Raw genomic sequence first — 24,240 nt, 5'->3', positions numbered from 1 at the left:
CGGAGGCACGGGAAGCGTAGAACAAGCGTAGAGAGCTACCTGCTCCACACAGGGATTCCTATAGGCACTGATGGGGATGATGATAGCTGGTTATTACTCTGGCTTTGAGGCACAGGGGTATAAGCGAAGAGGAAGCTGAGGATCCAGGGGCTTAACAGGATATTAATGTCGGTTTTCTAGATTCATTGTGTCCATTTATTTGGGCCTGGCCAAGTTGTTATAAAAAGTCAAGTGGACAAGATGATGCTCATTGGAACTGGCTGCTGTTCTTAGTGTCAAGTTTATTAGAAAAACTCAATGTGAAGTCAGTAAGCAGCACGTGGACCAGTTTGGGATCTGACAGTTTGGTAAAAACACGAAAAGAGCCGAGAGCTTTCTTTCCACAGACCTGATCTGAGCGCGCCACGCGTGAATAATCCTGCTGTTGAGTCACTTGCTTGATGCAGTTCACGTCTCCACACACAACTTTACGCATCGCTTAAAGTCTAAAGAGACGCGTACTTTTCCATTTCAACAAATCGCGTTTCGTGAACGAACATGTGTCCTCGGCTCACTATAGTTTATCCCCTGAGCACACAGTGCGCACCAGCGACCAGGGATCCAGTTACCAACTTCGCCGACACCGGCCCACGTGACTCAGGTCCTCCTCGTTTAAAAAAAAAAAAGGAGCTGCTACCCTGCAATTCCCTCCAGAGCTTCAAAGAGGTGGTGAGTGTTTCCCAAAGTGCCAGATGATCGACACCTTACGCGTCGGAGGGACAACTGCCGCGGAGCGCGCCGCCACTTAAAGGGGGGACTTTGCTGATGTTGCGCTGGACCGACCCGAAGAAGTTGTCGTGTGCATCCTCCCACTCCCAACACCCCCCCCCCCCCCCTCCCGTCCCCACCGCCCCCCAAAAAAGAAGCCTGCCGTCCGTCTTTGATCCGCTTTTTCCCAAGGATGGAACTGGACCGCGGGAGCGCATTTCGCGTCTCCGCCTGGCTGGCGTGTGTGATAATCTGCAGCAATGTGCCAAGTCCCGTCGGTGCCCGTCTCTACAACAACCGCTACGCCGGGTGAGTAAACACAACCCCCCCCCCCCCCCCCCCCCCCAATTCATTTACGCGTGGGGCTCACGGGAGGCTGGTGCGGACTCCCGTCCTGCAGGGAGGGCGCACTCTGTCGCTGTCTCAAGTTTTCTGCACAGGCGATCTCTGCACAGCAAGACACGGGCTTTATCTCCTGGTGCTAGACATAATGGACAAACACGGTCTCTGTGCTCTTCCTCGTCGGAGACATGATGTTTTAAGTTTGCCCGTATATGCTGCTGATCTTGATGTCTGGTGGCCTTTGGATGAGACGGTACACACCGCCCCACCTAGAGGCTAATAGAAAAGGGTTTGCTGAATCTAGAGTCTCCGATGGGAACACAGTCATTTGTCAGAAGCACGGATTTATGGTCTGTTTCTCCAAAGAGGACTTGATGTAATTGCAGACGAAACCCCCACCTCCTCTATATCAAACAACATATATTTTGGATGAAATCCAAAAATTGCTATACCTCTCTGGTTTGACAAAAAGAAAATATAGCACTAAGACATCAGGCAGGCAGATGCGGTGGGGGGTTGTCAACTCAGCTTCATCATTTAGTCCAAATAGAAAACTTCCAAAATGTTTCGTTCAGTTACAGAGAATTATTGAATGGAGGAATGATGAATGTACTCAAAGCACTAACGAGAGTCAACTTCTCAGTTCAAAACAAATTGCTTCCACCCCAGAGAGAGAGAGAGAGAGAGAGAGAGCACCGATGTGGGAATCAAGACACTGAACACTTAAGGGCAGCTTTAGTGCAGAGACGGCTGCAGCTGCAGCAAAAGGCCAAGCCAACACAAACAGTCTGTCATCCCTGCAAGATGAAGAAATGGTTCTCGTTGGACTACAGAGGAGCTCTGGGGTGCGACTTGATTTAATCATGGGCTGAGCGTGGTGTTGTGTGCACTTACACAAGAGAATAAAAAGCAAAGGCCTGACAAACTTCCCTATGTGGATGGATTGAAGATGTAGAAGCACTTTTTTTTTTTCAGACAGGAAGGGAGAAAATATTCCACCCCTATCATGTTTTTGAAGTTGGAAATGTGTCTTGATTTGGTTCCCCGAGCTCAATTCCTATCACAACCAAACAATAATCTTACCTCCAAAAAACACGTTTGCTTTGAAGTCCATCTTCTATCAAGCAGTCGCCATGGAAACGGCCTGTTTCCTTTTTTCTTTCAGCACAGAGTGGTGGTCACTGAAATTTGACGGCCACTCAAGTGAGACACCCGCACCCCTTTTGTTCCTCAAAAACTCAGCGTGGCCGGCCGTCACCTTTGTTTAGGAGGCCCAACTTCCTGCGTGTCACATTGTAAAAAAGCTCTTTCAGAGCAGACGAAACGTGAGAAGGGAGAAGAGGTTTTGGAAAAAAAAACATGAGACGTGAAAGTGAACACATGTACAACCTCTGCCGTGTAACTGGGCCGACTCGAAGTCTGTAATTAAGAGTGGGTAATAAATTATTGGCAGCGTGTTCGCTTTAAGGTCAACCGCAGGAACTGTAGAGTGAAAGCAGCACTATGTTTGATTCACGCTGAGTATAAAGAGTATCTTTGTGTTAATGTGAAGGATGTGGCTGCAGATTCAGTTAGAAAAGCTGTCAAGCTTCTCTATTTGAATTATCTGCCAACACCAACATGTGAAGAGTTAGAAAACGTGTGTATTGATCTTTATTATTATCATTGAACGTCTTCTTAGATGTGGACGATATGGACAAAATATTCAAAATAATCCTTTTTTACCTCGATAATAATATATATATATATATATATATATATATATATATATATATATATATATATATATATATATATATATATATATCACAATATCGGATCAATTCAATTAATTGATATTCAGGGTTTTGTATCCCCTTGTGTGAATTAAATACTGGACAAATAGGTACTGGGTGTTATTTTATTTCATTAAGAACCTAAAATCTGAGCCGATTTTGCTTGTTATCAATTAAGACAACGTCCTTTTGTTTCCCAATATCTTTATCTTAATTTCTTAACAAAATGATTCCGTTGACAGATGGTAAATTACCATGTTGAGTCATCGGCCAGCCTCTTTTTATTCATAAACAAACAGACAGACTTCTGTCTGGAGTTCATAAAACGACTGGAACCACCAACGAATAGCTCCAGGTGCAACCTGCAGAGCTGGAAATGATGAAATACAACCCTCTAATGGCGGGTTTGACTCTTTCATCTATAGAACGCTAAAAGAGGAACCGCCCATCTCACCATCAAACATCTGCTTTCATAAATGTCACTTTAAATAAGCACAAAAGCTGGTGTTATTACATGAGACTCCACAGCCCAGCTGTTTTTTTAACGGTTTGCACTCAAAGAAAACGAACAGTGAATTTTATTGCCGTGAAAGCACCTTCAACCCAATAACTAAAAGGGCTTTGTTATTTTTGCAGGGATCAAATCTTCAGGATAACCCCGACTAATGATGAGCAGGTCCAAGTGCTCCAGAAGATTCTGGGACACATGAAGGTCTGATTATATATATTTATACATTCAATGCCACTGCTCTGACCTTTTGCTGACCGTAGGACCTACATCAGAAACTGAAACGGAAACTGTTCCTATGGTGATCTATTTTGTTTCAGATTTGATTGTTTTTCATATTTAACGTGTCTTCTTCCCACATTGTGTTGTCTCCTGTTGTTGTTTTTTAACAGCAGTCACTGATTATTAAAGGGGGAACGCCGATGGGCAGAACAGAGGGATTTTTTAAAGATATTTAAATTAGGATGGAAATCGGACACAATGGTCTCGCCTCTTCTCCCAGACTCATGTGGGAGTAATTACCCCATCGGCCCCAGGAGTCCTGATGAACTTCCTTTGCATACTGTTTAGGTATACAAATACACTGCAAATACTGTTTGGAAAGCATACAAAGCATGACGCAATTTTAAAAATTCTTGTGCAGCAAATCGTCTTTAAATAATTTATTTAAAAGTTGAGTGGATAAAAATCGGTGCTATTTCCCCACAGAGGAACTTTGATTGTCTATAGTAAGCATATAACAATCCATCAATTGATGTTCGGAAATACTATATATGATAAAAAACAATGGTGTGCAATGACGCATCGCATTGTAAAAATCAACGTAATATTGTATCATCGTGAAAATAGAGGAAAGGCTCTGTGATGTTTTTTTTCTTTTTTTTTCTTGAGGTTAAATGTAGTTCGTGTTCGGAACAACTCCCCCCTTGAAAGAAATGCTCCACTTAAACACATTTCAATTGAACAGCTAACTGATTCCTATCAGTGACGGCGTGCTCCGTTTCTCCAGCTCGGTTTGGGTGGTGTCAGTGATGAAAGGGTTCAGGCCAGGCTTCACTTCGACGGTCTAGAACCGATGCCGCTCCGAGCAGGGAAAGAACAGAAGAGGGCAAAAGGGGAGGATTCAGTAAATGTTTAGGATTCGTGACGAGGGATTCTAGGAGGGAGCCGGGTTGCTGGTTTTATGCTCGTACGGTGGGGCAGCGGACACGGTACTCGGAGACCGAGCGAGGCGGTGGCAGCGGCTGTTTGGACAGCTGTGGACATGTGTTTTCAGGAGCTTTAGCCACGCTGCCATGCCCCCAGTGCCGGAGTCAAGCTCTTCAGCCTCAGGCTCAACAGGAGGTCAAATAATACACAACTACTACAACTACCAGAATCAGGAATTGCATCCATCCATCCATAGACTAAGAGTTATTGTTCAATTGGTTTGGCTTTACTATGTGGTTGACTGACATTACATTTAACCTATCCTGTAAAAAGGTTTGTTTTTTTTAAACACTTGGCCACTGCCCCCCCAAAAAATCCATACAAGCATACTTTGTTTCAAACGGAATTATGTGCAACGTTTGGTATTTTTGCATAACAACCAAAACAGATGCTAGTCTGTTTGATTGGCAACCGTAACTGTTTCACTATGAAATAAATTATATATCTCCCCCCAAAAAGCTGTAAAAGTTTGTTCCAGAGATGTATAAAGTCATTACCCGAAAGGTAGTCAAACAGCTGGTTATCGTGGTTACAATATTCACCGACAAACAGTTTTGTACTTTGGTGACTTGAATTTACTGCATCTGCCTCAAGGGAAGCCTCCTCTTTTTATTGAACCACAACGTTTTACTTTGTTGCGCTGCCCACGCCTACGTTACATCAAGCAAAACAACACAAATATGATTTATAGCTACCCTGCATATACAGACACACATAAAAATAAAAAGAATCAAATTAAGAATGAGCACACAAACGATTTAAAAAGCAGACAAGGAATGCATTCAAGACGGCTATTAAATAAACCGAGTGAATTGTTTGTGAGGAGTTGCGTTATCTGATCAGGGATAAGAACGGCTTTTTAGGCGCATGTGTTTTGGATTTGCTTGGTTTCCAGCAGAGTGAAATATCGGGGGTACTTAACCATTTGGAAGTGGCGTAAAAACCTGCAGCAACAGCAGCAGAGAGCGGTTTCTCCACCAGGGCACTCAACAGTCCAGCTGAGGACTTCCTTCCCCTCCACCTCTAAATACAAAGGGAAATGAATCCGGCATGCATTCTGCCAACCACTGACACGCTAACAAGCACGCGTGCCGGCCCGACGTGTCTCCGCCGCCACGTTCCAACGGACGCCAGCCGAAGGCTGCTGAGACGCTCAACGTGAAATATCCTCCTTGCAGGGACTCTGCTGTGTGTGTCATCCGTGGGTCGGCTCTCTCTGGTATCAGTTATCACACCATGTCTGTGTTTACAGGGCCGACTCGCTCTTTGAGCTAAAGCCAACAGAGTCGAGTATCAGGGCCAGATAACCGGATTTTTGGGGTTGATATGAGGTCAAAAGGTGGAGGGGGGGGGGCTGCATGTTGGAGTGTGCTTGGCCCCATTAATGCTGTGATATGTCCCCCATTTAGTACAAGTTGGTCAAATGTTTGGTGCTATTTTAAACGCCCAGCAGATAAGATAACACGGTCTGGTGTTTTAGTGCCACTACTGGCCTGGCGCGTACACGCCTAAAAGTCATAAAGTTTGCAGTTGCATTAAAAGCTGTCAGTGAAACAAGTTCACAAGCCTCATTGTGCCTCATTAAAATGATTCTTTACTTGCAGCCTGGTACATTATTTTACATGAGGGGAAAAGAAAGAGTGGTGTTGAATTGGTAGTGATTGGACCTGAATTATTTCGATATCAATTTAATGTCTGGCCTTCAAATGGATGGATTAGTCCAAAACAGACATTCCCGCCCAATCATTTTTGTCCATGAACATTTTTTCAAAAGAATTTCCTGATTTATGTAGACGATACATACAAATGATCACAATTTGAAGGAGAATTCTCACTCGTTCTCCTCATGATGAAACGCTGTTGTGTGTGTCTGATGTGTGTCTGTAACCCCTGATGGGTTATATGTTTGTCCTTCTCCTTCAGGTGGACTTCTGGCAGCCCAACAGCGTAACTTTAATCTGTCAAAATGCAACCGTGGATGTGCATGTGAAACGCAATGACACGTGGGATTTACGCGCACGCTTAAAGCAGCAGCATCTCGATTATCGGTAAGCCAAGAAAGACCCACAGCAGTCGCACATATTTGGTGATGTTAGCCGAGTATCCCCCATCCGGACACACATCTGTAATCCAAGAGGCGTTGCAATCGCTCAGCTCTCCTCGGCCGCAGTTTATGATTTGCACATGCGGAGCCGACTGCACTTTGCATGCAAGAAAAGCTTCCCTTGACGCTGAGACACACACTGACACACACACACACATGCATGCAGACACACACGCTGCACAATCGGAGCGCCTCTCCCAATCCGCTCCAAAAAGCAGCCCTTTCATGTCCCGACTCCATCCCTCATCAGAATTAACGTTGAAACGATGGCGTTTTATCAAAGAGTTCCATTGTCATCTCTGTCCACAGGGAGCAATTGCAGATCTGAGGATTTTTTTGTTACTGTGTTGATTGACTGAGAAAATGGTTTTCACTGTGGGGGAGGGTATTCGGTTAAGTGGTTGTTGGGTTTTGTTTTTTTGGGGGGGGTTATTAAAGTAGATATGGAAAGGATTGTACGTATGAGACCTCATGAGGAAGTGTATTTTGGGAAAGTCTGGCCGCCCACATTGCTGCTACGAAAACAACAGAAGTGAGGAGGCAAAGGGTCTGGTGGGACGTGGGAGAAGTCTATAAACGCATAATGGGTGTGATGATGGGGCTTTTGGTGCATTTACAACAGATTTTATGAACTGATAAACAGCAGCGTTTTAATTAGTTTCCTGTGTGCCATCGAACCAGAAAGCTGGTTTGGATTCAGTGAGGGCTGTTACATAATCGGTGTTAGGAGTGAGTCAACAATGGATCCAGGACCCCTGATCCAACACTTCATGCCAGCCCTCAACACCTACACCTACCAGACATGGTATATCCGCTTGAAATGCGTGACTGCAGTCAAACGGGGGCTTTAAACAAACGATTAAATGGGAATATCTGCACTATATTTACATGCATTGGTTATGTTTTACAGTAGCTGTATGGGGTAATGCCAGGTTTTTGACATTTAAATCCTTAAAGGAGGAAAATATTCATCAAATAATACCATCAAATCTGTTAATGAAACCATAACTTGGGTAAATTATATCCTCTTCTGCCATAAATGTATATTTTCTGTTTAAACTGAATTGTTTTTGTAGTTTTTTTAGGATACAGATATTCGTATAGGATTTATTCGTGCCATTATTTACACGTTTTGGACTTTCGAGCAGCCACAAATGAATTCATAAGCTAAATAACCTTTTTTAATGATGAACTAACACTAACGTACTAACTTCAGGCCTGGAGGCTTATATACATTAAGCTCTTTGTAAATCTCACTAAAGGCAACCAAAAATAGCTTTAAATAGCTCAATGTCAAATTATTACATTTACCAATAATTAACAGTATTCACAGTTTACAATCTTTTATAATATGATGATTGTGCACGAGCGCAAAATATTGAAAGTACTATTCTTGAAGCAATATTCTCTTGGAAGGAAGTGTCCATTGGTTTGGCTGTCATGTCCATCACGTGGTCTAACTTCCTCTCATCCATCCGCAGGGTGTTTATCTCCAATCTGCAGAAGGAAATTGAAAAGCAGACGGGACACGGCTCCTCCCGCAAGCGGAGGTCAGAGTCTCAGTATGACTACGAGGTTTACCACTCTCTGGAAGAGGTGTGAAGCCCTGCGTCTCCCTCTCTCTCCCTCTATCTCTCTCTCTCTCTCTCTCTCTCTCTCTCTCTCTCTCTCTCTCTCTCTCTCTCTCTCTCTCTCTCTCTCTCTCTCTCACACGGCGCAGACAAACGTCCTGTCTGAGATGCTCTCAAACTCCAGATTGCCCCGTTCCACAGGTCTCTCTCTCTCTCTCTCTCCGCACTCAGTGCACTCTACTTCAAACGCTCCGGGTTTGATCTCCACACAGATCCTGAGAGCACAAATCTTTCCTGCCCACGAAGCTTTGATCCTCTGCTTTGCTGTAGAACACTCTGACACTGATGTCACTTCAACAACAGATCCTGGAGTGACCTTCACTCTTCTGCGTTCTCTTTTCTGTCCTCAAGATCCAAGGCTGGATGTCTGAGATGAACCGAACCAACTCCCACCTGGTGGACATGTTCTCCATCGGGAAGTCGTACGAGGGGAGACCCCTTTACGTGCTTCAGGTGGGAGAGAAAGCCCGACACTCACACGCAGGAGAAGGAAATGCCGCACTGTGAGGCTTTAAACCTGCTTTGTCTCCTGTCAGATAGGAAAGAGAAGTCGTCATCAGAAGAAAGCCGTGTGGATCGACTGTGGCGTCCACGCCAGAGAGTGGATCGGGCCTGCTTTCTGCCAGTGGTTTGTCAAAGAGGTAGTCTGGGGTTTATCTGAAAAATGAAACCCCCTCAACGCTCCTTGAGTTTTATTGTTTTGCAATCGATGCAGTGTGAGATCTAAATGATAGCCTGCAGCGGGCGAGCCGTCTTCCCTTTCTAGGGTCTTCAACAAAATGCCAACATCTTTAAATTTGCGATGCAAAGTTTTTGAAAATACTGAAGAATTTATTGTCCAGATGTTGGACACAACCCAGACGTGCACACAAGTTCCATCGCAGTCTGAGTTACTGTGGAAGGTACCCGACCAGAGGCAGACATTAACTGCAACAACCTTTAATGGCTTGCTTTATTCTACTTACATGCCAGATGAGACACAAACAAGATAATTGAAGAAAAGTAAATTAATATTAGTGTTGAGTTACAGAAAAAAAGGCTTAAATAAGTTTTTCAAACTCTGTAACCCAATGTGCCGTTAATAACTTAAACATGTGCCACTATAAAGTGGTTCATGCACGTGGTGGAGCGTACCATTTACAAAAAGAAGGGAACATTTCTGTTCTGCAGACACTCCGTCTGCAGATACTTGAGCCTTGAATGTGGTGGTTCAAACTGAGAGGTTGAAAAACTCACCTGAGGCCATTACGGGGAAGTTCAGTAGGGAGGTTTTCAAAGGATGAAGTAGGAGTAGCAGCTGAGCGAATAAGGGTAAAGACAGATTGCAGCAGGAAATCAGAAACAGACTGACGTAAAAATGGGACCGGGAGAAAAAAAAAAGAAAAGTTAAAGCATTTGACTGGATAAACATTCAAAGATGCTAGAATGTTTGCTCTAAAATGTGCATCCACTGCCATGTAGGAACTAGATTTGGCCACTGGAGGTCAGGGTGCCATCTTTGTTTCAGGGCTCAAAGCACATTCACTTTGGCCAGTCTGATCCAAGAGCAGGTAAAGCAGTATTTTTCCCAGATCTCCTCACTCCAATTGTCATCTGTAGTCTTGCACTCGTGCATTGGTAATACTTCTGTCAAAGCAACATTCAATTGTATATCTAGACACCAATCTAGACTTGTGCTCTGTATTTATTCTGCTTTTTACTATTTCAAATTCAAGGCCATCAACTCATACCAGCATGACTCTGTGATGAGGCGACTGCTTAACCAGCTCAACTTCTACATCATGCCCGTGTTCAATGTGGATGGATATAATTTCAGCTGGACCACGGTAGATCCTGCCGTGAATGTCTTCCAATTTTCACTCATTTTTCTGAAGTTAATGTACTATTTAAAAGAACGTTGGGTCCGTCTGCAAAACACAGTTGTTTTATTCAGCTGGATTCAGAATAATTACTGGTAACACATCTCTCCTGCCAACATATTTTGAATAATTTCAAGGCCGTATACTGAATATTTTGTGTCCAAGTGGTTCAGAATGAAAAAAACGAAATAGTCATAACAATGTGTTTTATTTTCAGTATGCAGACCGTATATCTGTCTAAGTAGCTTATAGTAGACCATCTTTCCACACATGTCTTTTTTAAATAAAGCTGCAGGAGTGATCAATTATTTTGGAGATGGCAGGAAGCTCCATCTATTCGATGACCTGCCGGTCTGTCGACACGCGCAGTGACGTCGTCTCTGTGCTTCCTGTAGGATCGGTTCTGGAGGAAAACACGGTCCAAAAATCACAGGTACCACTGCAGAGGAGTGGACGCCAACCGGAACTGGAAGGTCAAATGGTGTGGTGAGTCTCACACACACGCATGGAGACACTCCCGCTGCCGCTTTAGTCTGGTGCTGATCGTCGTCCTTTCCTGACTATTTATCAGTGTGAGCTGTGGCGATAATATTTGGGCAGTGACAACGAAACGTGTCTGATGTTTACACATTTTAGTCTCTAGTGGGAGATGGGTGGGTGGAGGGAGGGGGGGGGGGGGGGGTGTCCTGCTGAATCATAGTCTCCACCGTGGGAGGGCTCTGGGAATTTATCAGAGATGTTTGCGGTACACGGAGACATACGGAGACGCAAAGTGAGATGAGAAACAGAGAAATTGAGGAATCAAATTTTGCCGGCGCGAAGGAATATTAAATCACAAAGTAAATGTTCGGGGACTCGATTACAAAGCTCACGTCAGTGAAATGTTTACACGAGAGTTTACGCTTATAAAAAATAGACCATTGTTGATACAGCAGTTTGACTACTGGAGAACTGCTTAAAAGAGGAGAATATGCTTATTAATTACAATTTTACGCATTGCTTTACACGTATGACACATCTATAGCTGACTTTCGTCTCTGCAGCCTATATTTATCTGGGACTGTTATCCATGGCATCGTAATGTGACTTTGGGTCTATTTCTCCCCACAATTTCTCTCTATCTCGGTCTCTGAACATTCGATCACAACTTCTTGTTTATCTGGTCCGACAATCACAATGTATTCCCGCGGGATTTATGGAACGCTTTTGCTCTCCTGTCCTGTCCCAGAGGAGGGGGCCTCCTCCCATCCCTGTGACGACACCTACTGCGGTCCCTACCCCGAGTCTGAACCAGAAGTCAAGGCCGTCGCCAAGTTCTTACGCAAGCACAAGAAACGCGTCAAATCCTACATATCGATCCACGCTTACGCCCAAATGCTGCTTTACCCCTATTCCTACAAGTATGCCGCCATCCCCAACTTCAACTGTGTGGTGAGACGTCGTTGGCTAGATAGTCTTCATTTAACGTGGGAGTTCATGTACTGCAACGTGTCCATGTGAATTCTGACTGTGCAGACATTAAAAGGATCACTAACAAACTGGCCTTCTGCTCTCCCTGTTTAGGAGTCAGCAGCTCAGAACGCAGTGACAGCCCTGTACTCGGCCTACGGAGTGAAGTACAGATATGGACCTGCCTCCACCACCTTGTGTGAGTGCCGCTGCTTGTCTTCATTGCCTCTTCCAAGTGTAGAAAACCAAACAGAATGGACTAGTTGTCATTTCGCACCCGCTTTGCTGCGCCCTCCTTCCGACTTCATCTTCTTTCTGAAGTAGGCACAAGTGCCCGTTTCCTTCCTATAAAACCACAATTGATGTACTCTTGCAGTCTTACCCCCTAAGAGGAGCTAAATGCAGAGGAGTAATATAAAATAAGAATGAATGTTTTTGTCCAACCATTAAGTAGCTAAACTAAGTAATTTTCCTACAACTGAAATCTGTACTAAACCTTTCTCGATTTGTTGTTTTTCTCCTCTTTCCCAGATGTTAGCTCCGGCAGCTCTATAGACTGGGCTTACAGAAACGGGATCCCTTATGCGTTTGCGTTTGAGTTGAGAGATACCGGGTACTTCGGCTTCCTTCTGCCCGAGTCCTTGATCAACCCAACCTGCACCGAGACTCTGAGGGCGGTGAAGGCCATCGCATCAGGTCTACTGAAGAAGTGTGAAACAGACAGGGACAGATTTCCATATATATGAGTAGCTCCCCGGAGCTCCACCTTTAAAACCTGAGATTTCATATACCTCCCAGATGTTATCAGGTGAAGAGCGCAGAAGGACAAGCAAAGCATGAATTTGAATGTGCGGTTCTTGTGTTGGAGGTTGACTGCCTTTTTTTTCTTTTAAAGAATATTAACATGGACTTTTCCATAACATACATAAGCTGAATAGTGGTCATGTCACAATACATGCACAGCACTTGTTTTCTAAGATTCTTCCAACATATATAATATCATTTAAATTGATCCACTTCTAATGACCCCATCTCTATTATTATTCTGGTTGCGTTTTATTTTGAAATGACTCTGAGTGCCATGTACCGTAATGTTAACGTGTTAATGCCTTTATTACTGCAACATTGTTGGTGTACATAAATTATGCTATCACCTGACAATCTTGCGTTTGGTTTAATATCTAAATATTTTTGTTGGATGTTTTATTTTTGGGGGGGGCAGGGGGGGTGGTCAGATTAAAATTTGGATTGAATGACTTTTCTCTTTGGTGGCTTACTGTGACTCAGTTACTCAGGTGTAGATCAAAGACAAAGTCAGAAATGTTTACTTTTGACAGCTGATGTGCTTGATGTGAGCTTCTAATAAATGGATGCAATCTGACTCAATAAACGTTGTATAATAACAAGTGTTTACTACGTTACTTGTCCCAGCTGTATCCCGTATTGCTATTTTCCACATGTTTTGCACACATGACTTTTATTATGGTAAAACCTAATGACCTTTGATTGCCCAACGAGTCACTGCTTAAAACAAAACTCAAAACTATAAATCCAACTCTTTCTTACAGACATCTTCGTCTTCTTATTTTCCTCGTTCTGATTCTGCAGCTCTTCTCTTATTTATGGATTCAGAAATGCTGGAGTTGACGACTATAAAAAAAACAAGACATCTCAAACGGAAAGTGAACTCTGCCGCCTACAACTGTCAAATCTGGATTGTCAAATTGCCAGATTTCCTGGATGTATTTGCCAAACTTTTCTAAATATCGCTCAAGGTTTTAAAAGGCAGTGTGGCTAAACATATACAGTAGGTACAGTCATAAAGTAGGTGACGCATTCAGCAAAGCAATGGTAGGGTTCAAAAATGTATATTTTCTGACAACCCTAAATGACAACAATCATTTTAAATCATGTTTTCATAACATATATGATTTTATCCATTGGGTTATGGTAATTTCAAAATAAAATCCAAGTGGTCTGTTGAAGAAACTAAATACGTGTGAAGATATGTGTTTATACATCAAAATGTTGGTTAAATATATATATGTTATATCATGATCCAATAAGAATAACAAAAAGGAGAATTTTTCTTGCAAATGTTAACGTCTTAAGTTTCAGAGTAAGGGTTTAAAATACCTCAAATTGGATACTGAATTTTCCTTCTCATTCCATATAACCGCACGACAACATAATGCACATGTAACCCGTTATAACGTGCATATATTATTCAGACAAAAAAAAAACAACAGAAAAAAAAGTCCTGCACACATCGAAGCTGCCATGACTGATTTAATTTCTAACACGCATATACATAAATGCCGGTTATTTTACACGTGACTTTAATACGCCCATGTGGGCGTATGCACGAGAGCTTAGCTGTAAGACTACACTCATGACATCTCTCCCTCCCTCTCTCTCTCTCTCTCTCTCTCCCCTACTGCCTCATTGCGACCGAGCTCAACGTGCGTGACGTCGCTTCCTCTCTCCAACATGGCGCAGGAGGCAGGTCGCTAGCGGACATCTGAGGGATTTACCCCACCTTTCCGTGTTTATTTATGTTTGTCCGTTAAGGAGGGGGGGGTCTCCGAGGCTGACATTTGTGAAGGAATACAAATCTCCATTCGAGGCGGTTGCACCTCCCTTCCTCCCCCCCCCCACCAGCACCCCTTCTCTCCCCCCTTCTCCCCCCCCCCGCCTTCGGGACCAGGCACACCTCGCCCCAAAAAAAAAAAATCCGGTGCGACATGTTTGAGGGCAAAAAGACGAAAAACATGTTCCTCACACGAGCTTTGGAGAAGATCCTGGCCGACAAGGAGGTGAAGAAGGCTCACCATTCGCAGTTGCGCAAAGCGTGCGAGGTGGCACTTGGTAAGTTGTGTTGTTTTTAGCTGCACATATTGTTTGTTTTTTTCCTCTCTCTTCCCTTGTTGGACTCACCGATTCAGACGCGTCACGCGCCCTCTCACTTATTAACCGGTGGACCCCCCCGTATAACGTCGCGTGGTCTCGTTGCCGGGGATCGAACGCCGCCCGCTTACGAGCGTCGTCCCCCGTTGTCCCGGTTCGGCCGAACCCGCGTGTGTGTTTTGTGTGTGTGGATTCGACGTGGCACCGGGATTTGATTCGGTATCGAACGCGGAAATGGTGCAGGAGGAGGAAGGGTGGGTGGGTGCCCGCCACACTGAAACCGGCGCTGCCGTAAGGCCGAGCGACCGACGGGGGGGGGACTAAAGTTGTTTGACGTCCGCCTCCTCCCTCGTTATCGATGCCGATCGATTATAGCTCCCACGTTCCCCCCGGGTGTAAATTGCACACGTGCAACAGAAAAAACGGCTCGTTTTTTATTTATTTTGAACGTGTTTTAGCCCTTAAAAAGGGCGAGATGTTCGTTTCTCTTCCTGGTGCGCGAGAGTCCGGCTCGTGCGAGGACGGTTTGTCCTTCGGCGCGGAACAGTTTGGCAGATTTTGATCTCTCTGCTTTTTTTTAATAACGTCATTATGAGGTTGTGACACTGGAGAAGTGAGGACGGAAGGTGTCAGCTGTCAGTAGCGCCTCTATGCTAGAAACAACGGCAAGCCGGTGGTCGTAATAGGAGGTGACTTCCGGTCAGATCTAAAAGAATAATAATTACAGTTTAACCACACCCGGTATGTTCGAACTGGCAGTGAATTGGAATATCTAACTGGACAAATACATTTATTGGCAAAATACTAAATACGAAATTACAAACGTTGACTTTATTTGGCAAATTGTTTTCACATCGACTGTCCTTTTATTCTGAAGTCAACGTCCCTTAACATCCGCTTTCACTTGAACGACGTGTGGCAGCTTTCTAAACCTATTTGTTAGCAGGTGTATTTTCCGAAAAACGTTCTTGGGGTCCCAATGAATAATAAACATGCATTTATATACAAAACCGCTAAATTCCTAAAGCAGTTTATATTTTATAATTACAACATAGCAATGCCTTAACGACTGTTTCTTTCACCTGGCAGACTTGAACTGCTCCGAGTTGGAACAAGCTGGGTTTTGTCCTGCTAAAGGGAAGTAATATGACACTACCAGAGAAACAATGCCTCCATATTATGTGGCAGCCAGAGACATCCAACCTGTCTGAACAGTTGCTGCCTTTTACCAACTCTTCCAGCTGTTGTGGGTTTTGGAAATGGCCTTCAAGGCTAAACGAACAAATCATGTTTGTCAAGGCCGATGTTGTTTTTAAAACCAAACCACCTATTCCTTCCCCCACTTAATTCTTATCTTGTAGAGCAACGGAAAAAATAGGATTGAAAGAATGAGGTTCCCGCTAGCATTGGTTTTAAATAATCGGTGAATAGTCAGTATCGTCTCTTTACCTGTTAATCAGAACATAGAGACTAATCGATGATGTCACCAGGTGACGCTGTAAGGAAAATATTACCTATGGACCCTATTTTACTGAAATGTAGGCCGTCCGAATACGAGTCAGAAAACCCACGTGACGAATGCAGGCGGTCATAAAGCAACCGAGCAGTTACGCATTGTTTTATGGAGCGGCAGCATATTTTGTCCCCAGACGACCTCATCGCCACAGCGTGTCTCCGTGCTACAGATCAACATTCACCAGTTTACACTGAATCCTGAGTACTTTCCCTTCGACAAGCGCCATTAGTCACGCGCTCGCGTGTGTTTTCCGGTCTCCTTCCGGTCAGAAACCGGGCCGACGGCACTCGGGTGAAACCCTGAGTGGCGGTGAAGTGCGACGCTGATGTGGTATAAATTCACAGCATGATTTAAATGACTGCGTCGATTTTGAACTTCCCATCGAGGCTCAGGCACACGCCGGAAAACCTACAAAAGGAGAGTTTCTGTAATGAGCGTAGCAGCGGCCCAGTAGTAGTGCATATCAAAAACGACTCGGTGACCCAGTATACTGAGTGACTTACGTAATCCCCTCCGGCTCTTGGGGCTCTGAGACATCTCGGCGAGAGTGCCTGTGCCAAAGTCTCTTTTTTTTTTTTTTTCTTCTGTCACTGAACATTTTTCCCTTATCGGCTGTGGCAAACTAGATAGAAGTATTGTTTGATTTTCCTTTTTTTGTATCTGTCAGATGCTTCCACCCTCCTCGCCTCCCAAACTGACCGTTCTCTCGGATTATCAAAAATGTTGCTCAGCAGTTTCCCCAAAAAGAACACCATCTGAATGCCTCTCTCTGAACCGTATTGCCGTGGAGTCCCATTATCCTTGAACTACTTGTTCGAGAGCAGCTGTCTTGATTGCGAAGGGCAGCCCGGGGGGGGGGGGTAAAACGCTGACTGGAGATGTCGAAGAGCCCTCCGGCTGTATCTGCCCCGTGTTCACGTGTTTCTTTTTTATTTTTCTAACCTGGCCCTCTCCTCTCTGACCTGAGGGGTTCGAGCCAAATCAGCGAAAAATCTTCTGCGAGCTAACCCAGCTCAGACGAGTTGGAGCTCGTATCCAAGACGGCAGAGTCCTGCTGACCACGTCGCTGGTTTGCTCCCCCCTGAGGGTGTACGACCTGACGGGTCAGCTGCAAAGGTCTCGGCAGCCTGTGCAGATGCGTTCTTGATTTCCCTCCTGTCAATTTGCGTCACCTGCAGATGCATACTCTGTTCAAGGCTCTGCAGGCCGCCCCTGGAAAGAGAGCTGCCCGATGTCTGAAGCATCCTCAGTGTGTCTTTGTCTGTTGCTGTTCTTTGTCGTTCTCCCCACTGATCCACAATGAAAACCTGTCGTTGTAGCTTAAATGTAGCGGTTACTCTTGTGTTCAGTTCGCCAATTCAAGAAAAACATCCGGCTCTTTCTTGACCGTTTGAGCGTCTGCGGTTTGTTCCCTGTGGTCGGATGGGTTTAGCGTTCATTAAATCTCAATGTTCGTGAAACGTGGGAGTATGAGAAAAGAAATGACAATAAAACGGAAGCGAGTTTATAAAAAGCATTATCAATATAAGCTCTGAATAATAGTGTTTCTGCAAAAATCAATTCAATACCATCGTGTAATCATTTAGCGGACAAGGCTAAGCAATTCTCATCAATGAGTCATTACCATCCCCTCATCCCAGTTACGATAATTGTGATTATTGTCGGGACAAAGACATCTTCCCTGCGTGTACACGTTTGCACCAAAGTTGAGGCCTCTGCCTGCGCGCGCGCCGCCTTTTGTTGTAGTGTCGGCGACCTTGGCAGAGAAGCCAACGGAACAAATGCACCTGTGTTGTCGTGCGCGCTCGTGCTCCGCCATGATGAGCTCCGGGCGACGAATCATTCCGTTCGTTAATTAACATTTTATTTTTTATTTTTACTACGACACCCCGAAGGCCCGCGCGGCTGTTACGGGCGCCCTCACTGAATGGCGGTTTTCATTCTGATTTCCGTGCAGCGAAGGCAGCGAAGGCCCGACCTGTGATGAAACTGGCAGGCAGTGCAGAGGATGTGAGAGCGTTTATTGAGTGAAGCGATGGCAGCTTTGACACTTTGAACTTGGCGCTGTGAACGGAACAAAATGTTTCACTCTTTGACTCGCACCGGATTCTCAAACATGTGCGTGTGTTTGTGCAATTCCGATATCATCTTTCAAGTTTGAATTCCATGAGACGTAAAAAAGGCATCTGTGGGACTTTTCCAGACTGGAGCTACAAACAAATAGAGCCCAGACAGACTAAACCCAGACGAAGCTAACGATTATCAGCCTAATTCATTATTCCAATTAGTATTCGTCCGAGAAAGTATAGTGAATAAAACCCAGTTTAGCTCGTCAGTCCTTAGGGTGGGGGGTCTTCTCTGATTTGCTGTACATCTTAAAAAGTCTAGTAAATTTGCATTAACAAATCAGGTCTTTTGCTACGCTGCCCCCGATGGAAAAGGGAGCGGTACGAACGGGGCTGCATTCTGTCTCTTCTCTCCCCTGCAGCCTGAGTGCAGACGCTTAAGCTGCTTGTAAACCCAAAGGTTGACTGGTATTCAGATGAAGAGCAGCAAAGTAGTCAGTCTGTGCTCGCTCTTACAGCATACAAAAAAAAGACTGTTTGGAATTTAGAAGGAAGCGTCTGCTGTTGTTTTATGTTTTTTCTTTCAGCCTCTTTTCTTTTCTTCCTTACACTGATACCTCCATACATAATGCAGTGTTTCTCTCCTGGTGCCTACCTCAGTCCCGGGACAGGTGATGATGAATTAATTATACCACAAACAGACTAGAGGAATGAAGAGAAAAGCCTCCCAGTGGCGCTTGTATTTGTGTGTATCTATCCTGTTTTGATCATCTGTATTCATACGAGGAAAGTTGTTACCAAGAAAATCATACATCACTGTCACTGAGAGAGATGGAGGGAGGCCGAGGGAGTTAAACTGTAGCTGTGTGTAAGGAGGCAATACGCCCAGAATGATGTAGGATCTTACAGCTGCGCTGAGATTAAAATGCATTTTTGCAACTAAAACAATGTTTGTATCCTTTGTGTTTTGTTCTACTTGGTCCAATTTGTTCAATGGTTCTCCCCAGTGGGAATTCCTTTGTTGTAACCCACGCCGACGGTGCGTTTTTTAAAATTATTGTTGCAATTAGTGTCAGAATTTCTAGTGTCACTTGAATTTCCAAAGTCGGTGCTGCTGACGACTCGGCCGTTCTTACAAAAGCAGAAGTGTAAATGCAGGAGCACAGTGGTGTGATTACAGCACATATAAGGTCCCGGGTTAGCGAGCGTGGCTAACCTCCCTAGCGTTAGCTTCTAAGCTAGCTACGGGCAACACGACAGCCAGGTGGGTTCTGTTGCATTTCGGTTTAAATAGCTAAACGGAACCCGTCCATTGCTATCATGGGCTCACTTATGCTGCTTATACTTTATTTTTTCCTTTTACAGAATCACACAAACTGGACACTAACTGTCTCTCTGCAGTAGCACAACAAAAAAAAGTTGACAGCGCGCCTCAAAGCAACGCAGCCTCCCAAGCATCGATTAACCCCCGTGAACCTAAATGCTGATTCCACAAGTGTGTCAGAAAATGACTTAATCCCTCCGAGTTCGTTCTTCATCGTAACCTGCAGCTAAGCATGCGGGGACTTTAAAGGTTAGCTTGGATGAGAAAGGGCACTTTGACTAAATGAGCTGAGGAGGATGCAGCAGTTTACAGTCCTCACATTCATCGATTTACTGGCTATTATCTCCACCTCGTTCAGCATAGTGATAATATCCCCATTTGAGAGGGGAGACGGTGCAATTCACAACATTTTAGCAGAAAAGTGCCAATTGACGTATCAGTGGAGTGATTTTAAAGATTAATTCATTCCGACAACAAAGCCAACCGCTGAACAATCAAGGCCTTGTGGAGTTTTGTCATTGTACGGCACAGAATTTTTTTTAAAAAGCCTTAATTCAGCCGTGGTGATTAAACACAGGCTTATGCAAGTGCGGGTGAGGGGGGGTTGGCTGGACGCACGCACACACGCGATTAGGTATCCCTGACAACCTCTGACAGTGTTTCCTTCTTCTCCTCCAAATGTAATTACTGCTGTGCAACCTTTTCCTTTCAGCCTGGACAATGGAAATGTCAGGGATGTGATTTTTCTCAGGCTCTGCGCGGCGGTCGCGGCTGCCCCGTGTTTATCTGGGTTTGGTGGGAGGTGGAACTACACCTACGCGTGGAGGCCTGTTAGCGAGATGTTCTCAAAATGTGGTTTGTTTCAATTACAAACGCGTGTGTGTGTGTGTGTGTGTGTGTGTGTGTGTGTGTGTGTGTGTGTGTGTGTGTGTGTGTGTGTGTGTGTGTGTGTGTGTGTGTGTGTGTGTGTGTGTGGTTGCGGGGTTGCGGGGTTGCGGGGTTGCGGTTGGGCACTTAATGGAGATTTAACTTTTTACACCATGCCTTGCAGGCCTTTTTATCAGTGTCCGGGGACACGGACACCACCGGGTTCCACTGAGGAGAGCGAGCAATCGGGCCGCCGGATTGAATGTAAGCTGGTTAGACCCGAACTAGGGGGATCCACGCCAGATGGAGGCGGGCTCTAAGCTCTCGTATAAGGCATTCATTAATCAAGGCACTTGAAACATTCATTTTAAACACCTAAAAGTTTTGTTGACATTGTGGCTTAAACAGTGTGCATCCGTGAAGTTGAATAGATTTCCTTCCTGAAAACATTTTGAAGTCATTTCCATTCGGGCCGCGCGTTCATCCACGCTGCTTCGGTCGGTGCGTTCCCGTGCACGTCAGCGCCCCCGTGGGTCCGCGAGACGGTGTGACACCTTTTCGGCCGGGCCGTATCACAAACGTGTTCTTCAGCACTGATTGAGTTTCTTCGTGTTTGTTATCCCTTACAGGCAGCACGCGTAACCGAAGGCATTACATCTTTCTACAATGCCGGCTTTAGGAATGCTCAGTCACGCCACCGCGGCGGGGTGGCGCCCAGGAAGGGAGAAGAAGTCCACCCGCCAGCACCTTCTGTGGAGCATCGAGAGACGTGGAGCGGGTCGGTTTTGTCACGTTGCCTCGAGGAGGCACTTTGGACTTTGATGTGATGAGTCACGGAAGCAGACGCTTGCCATTTGCCTGAGTGTATCGTCTCGTGTTGCAGCTTCACCCCGTAGACTGTGCTGACTGGGGGAGGGGGGAGGGGCTCAGCTTTTATATCTGTGTTGAGTCGACGTATCACGGTATCGGGGAGGCCGAGTGTTCGTCTGAAATTCAGTAAGTGTTTTATTTCCCCATCAGGAGAGGACAAAGGGCAATCACACCGTCGGGGGCAGGGGGGGGGCGAGGTGTCCCTGCCCCGAGTCCCTGCCCATACCCGACTGCGTTTGTGCGTGTCTGTTTTGTGCGCTTACCTATTCCTCGAAAAACAATCTCCCTGTGCGCGTTCTCTGCTTTATCCAGGCGTGCAGCGCCGTCGCTCCGCAGCAGAGCGGAGGAGTGATTAGCCAGGTTTTGACTGACCTTATCCCCGGCTTAGAGGCTTTCTAGAAGGGGGGGGTGGGGCTCTGAATGGCAGACAACCTCGGGGTATTTGGGACTCAAAACCAGTGTGGAAGTCGCACAGGATCTGGTCGGGGCTGCGCTGGTTAAGTCGTCTCCGTGGAAACACGCGGCTCAAATACGAGAGGCAATAGGCCCGCGGCGTCCTTTCTACACATTCCACTTCCCGACTCCCTCCTTTCTTGATGACGAAAAAGAGGAGTTAATTGTAGGCCTCAAATGACAGGAATTTCGCGTGTGCTGGTATTAATACCCATGCGATGCCTTGCTGTCATCCGCTGTCTGTGTCTCGGTCGGTGTAAGGGAAAAGTACTTTGAAACGGGGCTGATGGGGGTGAGTGAGGGCGTAGCAGGCTGCTCTCATGGAGCTCACAGGATGGCTGTGGTTGGTAGAATAGGCACCTTTTTATAAGTGCAACTTCCTCTCTGTGGTTTGGAATGAACACTGTTACATCAGCGGGTGGGGGGGGTTGATGCTTCAGCACAGAAAAGATGGGATGACACAGCAAATATCAAGGCTATACTTCGGTGTTTTGATCAAAGAAGGAAAACCGTAGAATACAAATCTATTTGTTTCCGTAGTTTCTTTGAGTCAAGTGGAGAGATTTACCTTCTTGTGCCATTTGATGGACATTTAGTTTCGGGTTCACACCTTCAGAGTCTCTCTTGTTGTTTTAATAAAGCCCCCGGGTCAGTTTTTTTAAGAGGGCGGAAGAGTTGAACTTGGCTTAATTTTCACACGAATCACGTCGCTGTTTTGCCCAAAACACTGAAAACGACTGCCGTTGTTGTGCTTGGTCATCGAACCAACCCGGGACACAGCACACGGGCCCTTCAAGGTCATCCGGATTTAACATGACTGCCGCAGAGCTGGCGGAGAATGGGGTTGGGTTAATGGGTTACAAATGGCTGCTATTTCTGGCCTGACAGCCTGACTTTGTTTTTAAGCAGCTCGCAGTAATACAACAGAAATCTAATTTCTCAACTCGATTTAACTTTTCTTCCACCAGTAATTCATTATTGTAGTATTCTTTTAGCTTGTATTTAGTCAAAGTGCCATTTTAATGTATTTTTTGTCACCTGATTAGACTATAATGACTTTAATGTATTTATGTGTCCACACTCCGACTGCACGTGTGTTTGTTTTGGTTGTTTTCAAACCGGTGGCTGGCGGACCGGCTGCGGTTCCGCAGCTGTATATTTGCGGCCCGCAGAACGGGGCCGCAAATGCCTGCATATCACCCTGCATATCTGTTCTCACTCAATCCTCAACACGCCCGCCGTTGCCATGGTTTCACCGCTCAAGTCCTCTGGCGACAATTCCCCATCAACACCCCGACACACCGCGCTAATTATCTGATGGTTACTGACACGAACAATATTACAATGCCCGCCTCCAATCAAAGTGCCTGCTCGTGTGCTCACCTGCCGTTCCTGTCTGTCTTCTTGTTTAGTGTGTGTGTGTGTGTGTGTGTGTGTGTGTGTGTGTGTGTGTGTGTGTGTGTGTGTGTGTGTGTGTGTGTGTGTGTGTGTGTGTGTGTGTGTGTGTGTGTGTGTGTGTGTGTGTGTGTGTGTGTGTGTGTGTGTGTGTGTGTGTGTGTGTGTGTGTGTGTGTGCGTGCGTGCGTGCGTGCGTGCGTGCGTGCGTGCGTGCGTGCGTGCGTGCGTGCGTGCGTGCGTGCGTGCGTGCGTGCGTGCGTGCGTGTGTTTACATGAAACCTGATGACCTCTAAGCTTTGGAAAACGTTTGCAAAGCTGATATTAAAAGCGGAGCAGCCCGGGGGGGTCCGTGCACATTTGTAATCTCGCGCGTCGCGGTGAGGAGACCTCTGGAGTGCTGCTGCAACTTCTACCTCATTAACGGGAGAGCGAACAGGGGAACACAGCGTTTTCCTCCGCTGTATATTGCTCGAGCTCTCTCCCGGGTCCGGCCCTGTGATGTCGTCCTTTTGTCTGGGCACGCCAGTGATGAAAGGGTCGCCGCTGGTAGAGATGAGAGGTCAGGCGGGGCTGATTATTCGCTCTAAATTGTTGTTGTTTTTTAAACTGTGCCAAAGTATAAAGGGAACACACGCAGCAAGTAGATGGTTTCATGAATATTCATGACTGTCATAATGCAGCATTCATGGTCATAATAATCAGTATTGAATCAGGCATTCAATTCAAATTGATCCACAGAAACGGAATCAGTGACTATTCTGATTTGCGCTATACGTGGGATGAAAAAGAGCAATTTAAGAATCTTTTCTTGCCCTCCGGGACAAAAATAATGAAAAGCAGTACAAGGTTTATGCACGCGCACTCACACACGCAACCACACACGCACAAACTGAAAGACAGGATGAGACTTGGGTCAAGGCTCCCCACCTCACTCTCATGAAAAGATGAGTTCACTAGGGAGGGTGTTTGCGGTTGTATTTGGATCCACGGGGGCTGCGGGTGTCTAGCGGATGTGTGTGACTCCACATCACGCTGCCTCAGTGCAGTAAACCGTGTTTTTAAACCAGCCGAAATTGAATTCCGCCGAGTGTTAAGTGCTAAATATTCTCGTCGAGTGGATTTCTTTGAAAGGACTGTTGCCCTTCCAGCAGTGAAATAATTGGGCTGTCGTTGCTTTGCTTTTTTTTTTTTTTTTTTCCCCAACACACAGACTGGC

General features: G+C 45.5%; 2 protein-coding genes across 4 annotated transcripts in view; both read left to right on the top strand.

Annotated features, from left to right (window-relative positions):
* Window positions 1–638: 638 nt before the first annotated feature.
* On the top strand, window positions 639–13,030 carry cpa6 (carboxypeptidase A6). Its single transcript, XM_078095864.1, has 11 exons — window positions 639–1,056; window positions 3,501–3,576; window positions 6,505–6,629; window positions 8,167–8,281; window positions 8,668–8,769; window positions 8,853–8,957; window positions 10,032–10,142; window positions 10,571–10,661; window positions 11,404–11,606; window positions 11,739–11,823; window positions 12,156–13,030. The coding sequence occupies exons 1-11, from the start codon at window positions 941–943 to the stop codon at window positions 12,368–12,370; spliced, it is 1,344 nt and encodes a 447-aa protein (XP_077951990.1). The 5' UTR covers window positions 639–940; the 3' UTR covers window positions 12,371–13,030.
* Window positions 13,031–14,035: 1,005 nt separating this feature from the next.
* The window catches only part of arfgef1 (ADP-ribosylation factor guanine nucleotide-exchange factor 1 (brefeldin A-inhibited)), a 35,119-nt gene continuing 24,914 nt past the window's right edge, over window positions 14,036–24,240 (top strand). Inside the window, exon 1 of one of the 3 annotated variants that reach the window (XM_078095842.1) lies at window positions 14,036–14,492. In XM_078095842.1, coding sequence (XP_077951968.1) covers window positions 14,369–14,492 — 124 coding nt within the window. In that variant the 5' untranslated portion in view covers window positions 14,036–14,368. Of the gene's footprint in view, window positions 14,493–20,955; window positions 21,083–24,240 lie in introns of those variants that run through there. The other 2 variants (XM_078095844.1, XM_078095843.1) reach the window with 2 other exon arrangements.

The sequence above is a fragment of the Gasterosteus aculeatus genome, chromosome 21 (genome assembly GCF_964276395.1).
Source record: "Gasterosteus aculeatus chromosome 21, fGasAcu3.hap1.1, whole genome shotgun sequence".
NCBI classification, from domain to species: Eukaryota; Metazoa; Chordata; class Actinopteri; order Perciformes; family Gasterosteidae; genus Gasterosteus; species Gasterosteus aculeatus.
The sequence above is the reverse complement of the archived record's forward strand: the minus strand, read 5'-3'. Positions and strand labels throughout refer to the sequence as shown.

Excerpts from the sequence above, each read along its gene's own strand:
- cpa6 (XM_078095864.1), top strand. The coding sequence starts at position 941 with ATGGAACTGGACCGCGGGAGCGCATTTCGCGTCTCCGCCTGGCTGGCG. Across the intron at positions 6,630-8,166 it reads CAGCAGCATCTCGATTATCG|GGTGTTTATCTCCAATCTGC; the intron begins GTAAGCCAAGAA and ends ATCCATCCGCAG. Across the intron at positions 8,958-10,031 it reads GCCAGTGGTTTGTCAAAGAG|GCCATCAACTCATACCAGCA; the intron begins GTAGTCTGGGGT and ends TTCAAATTCAAG.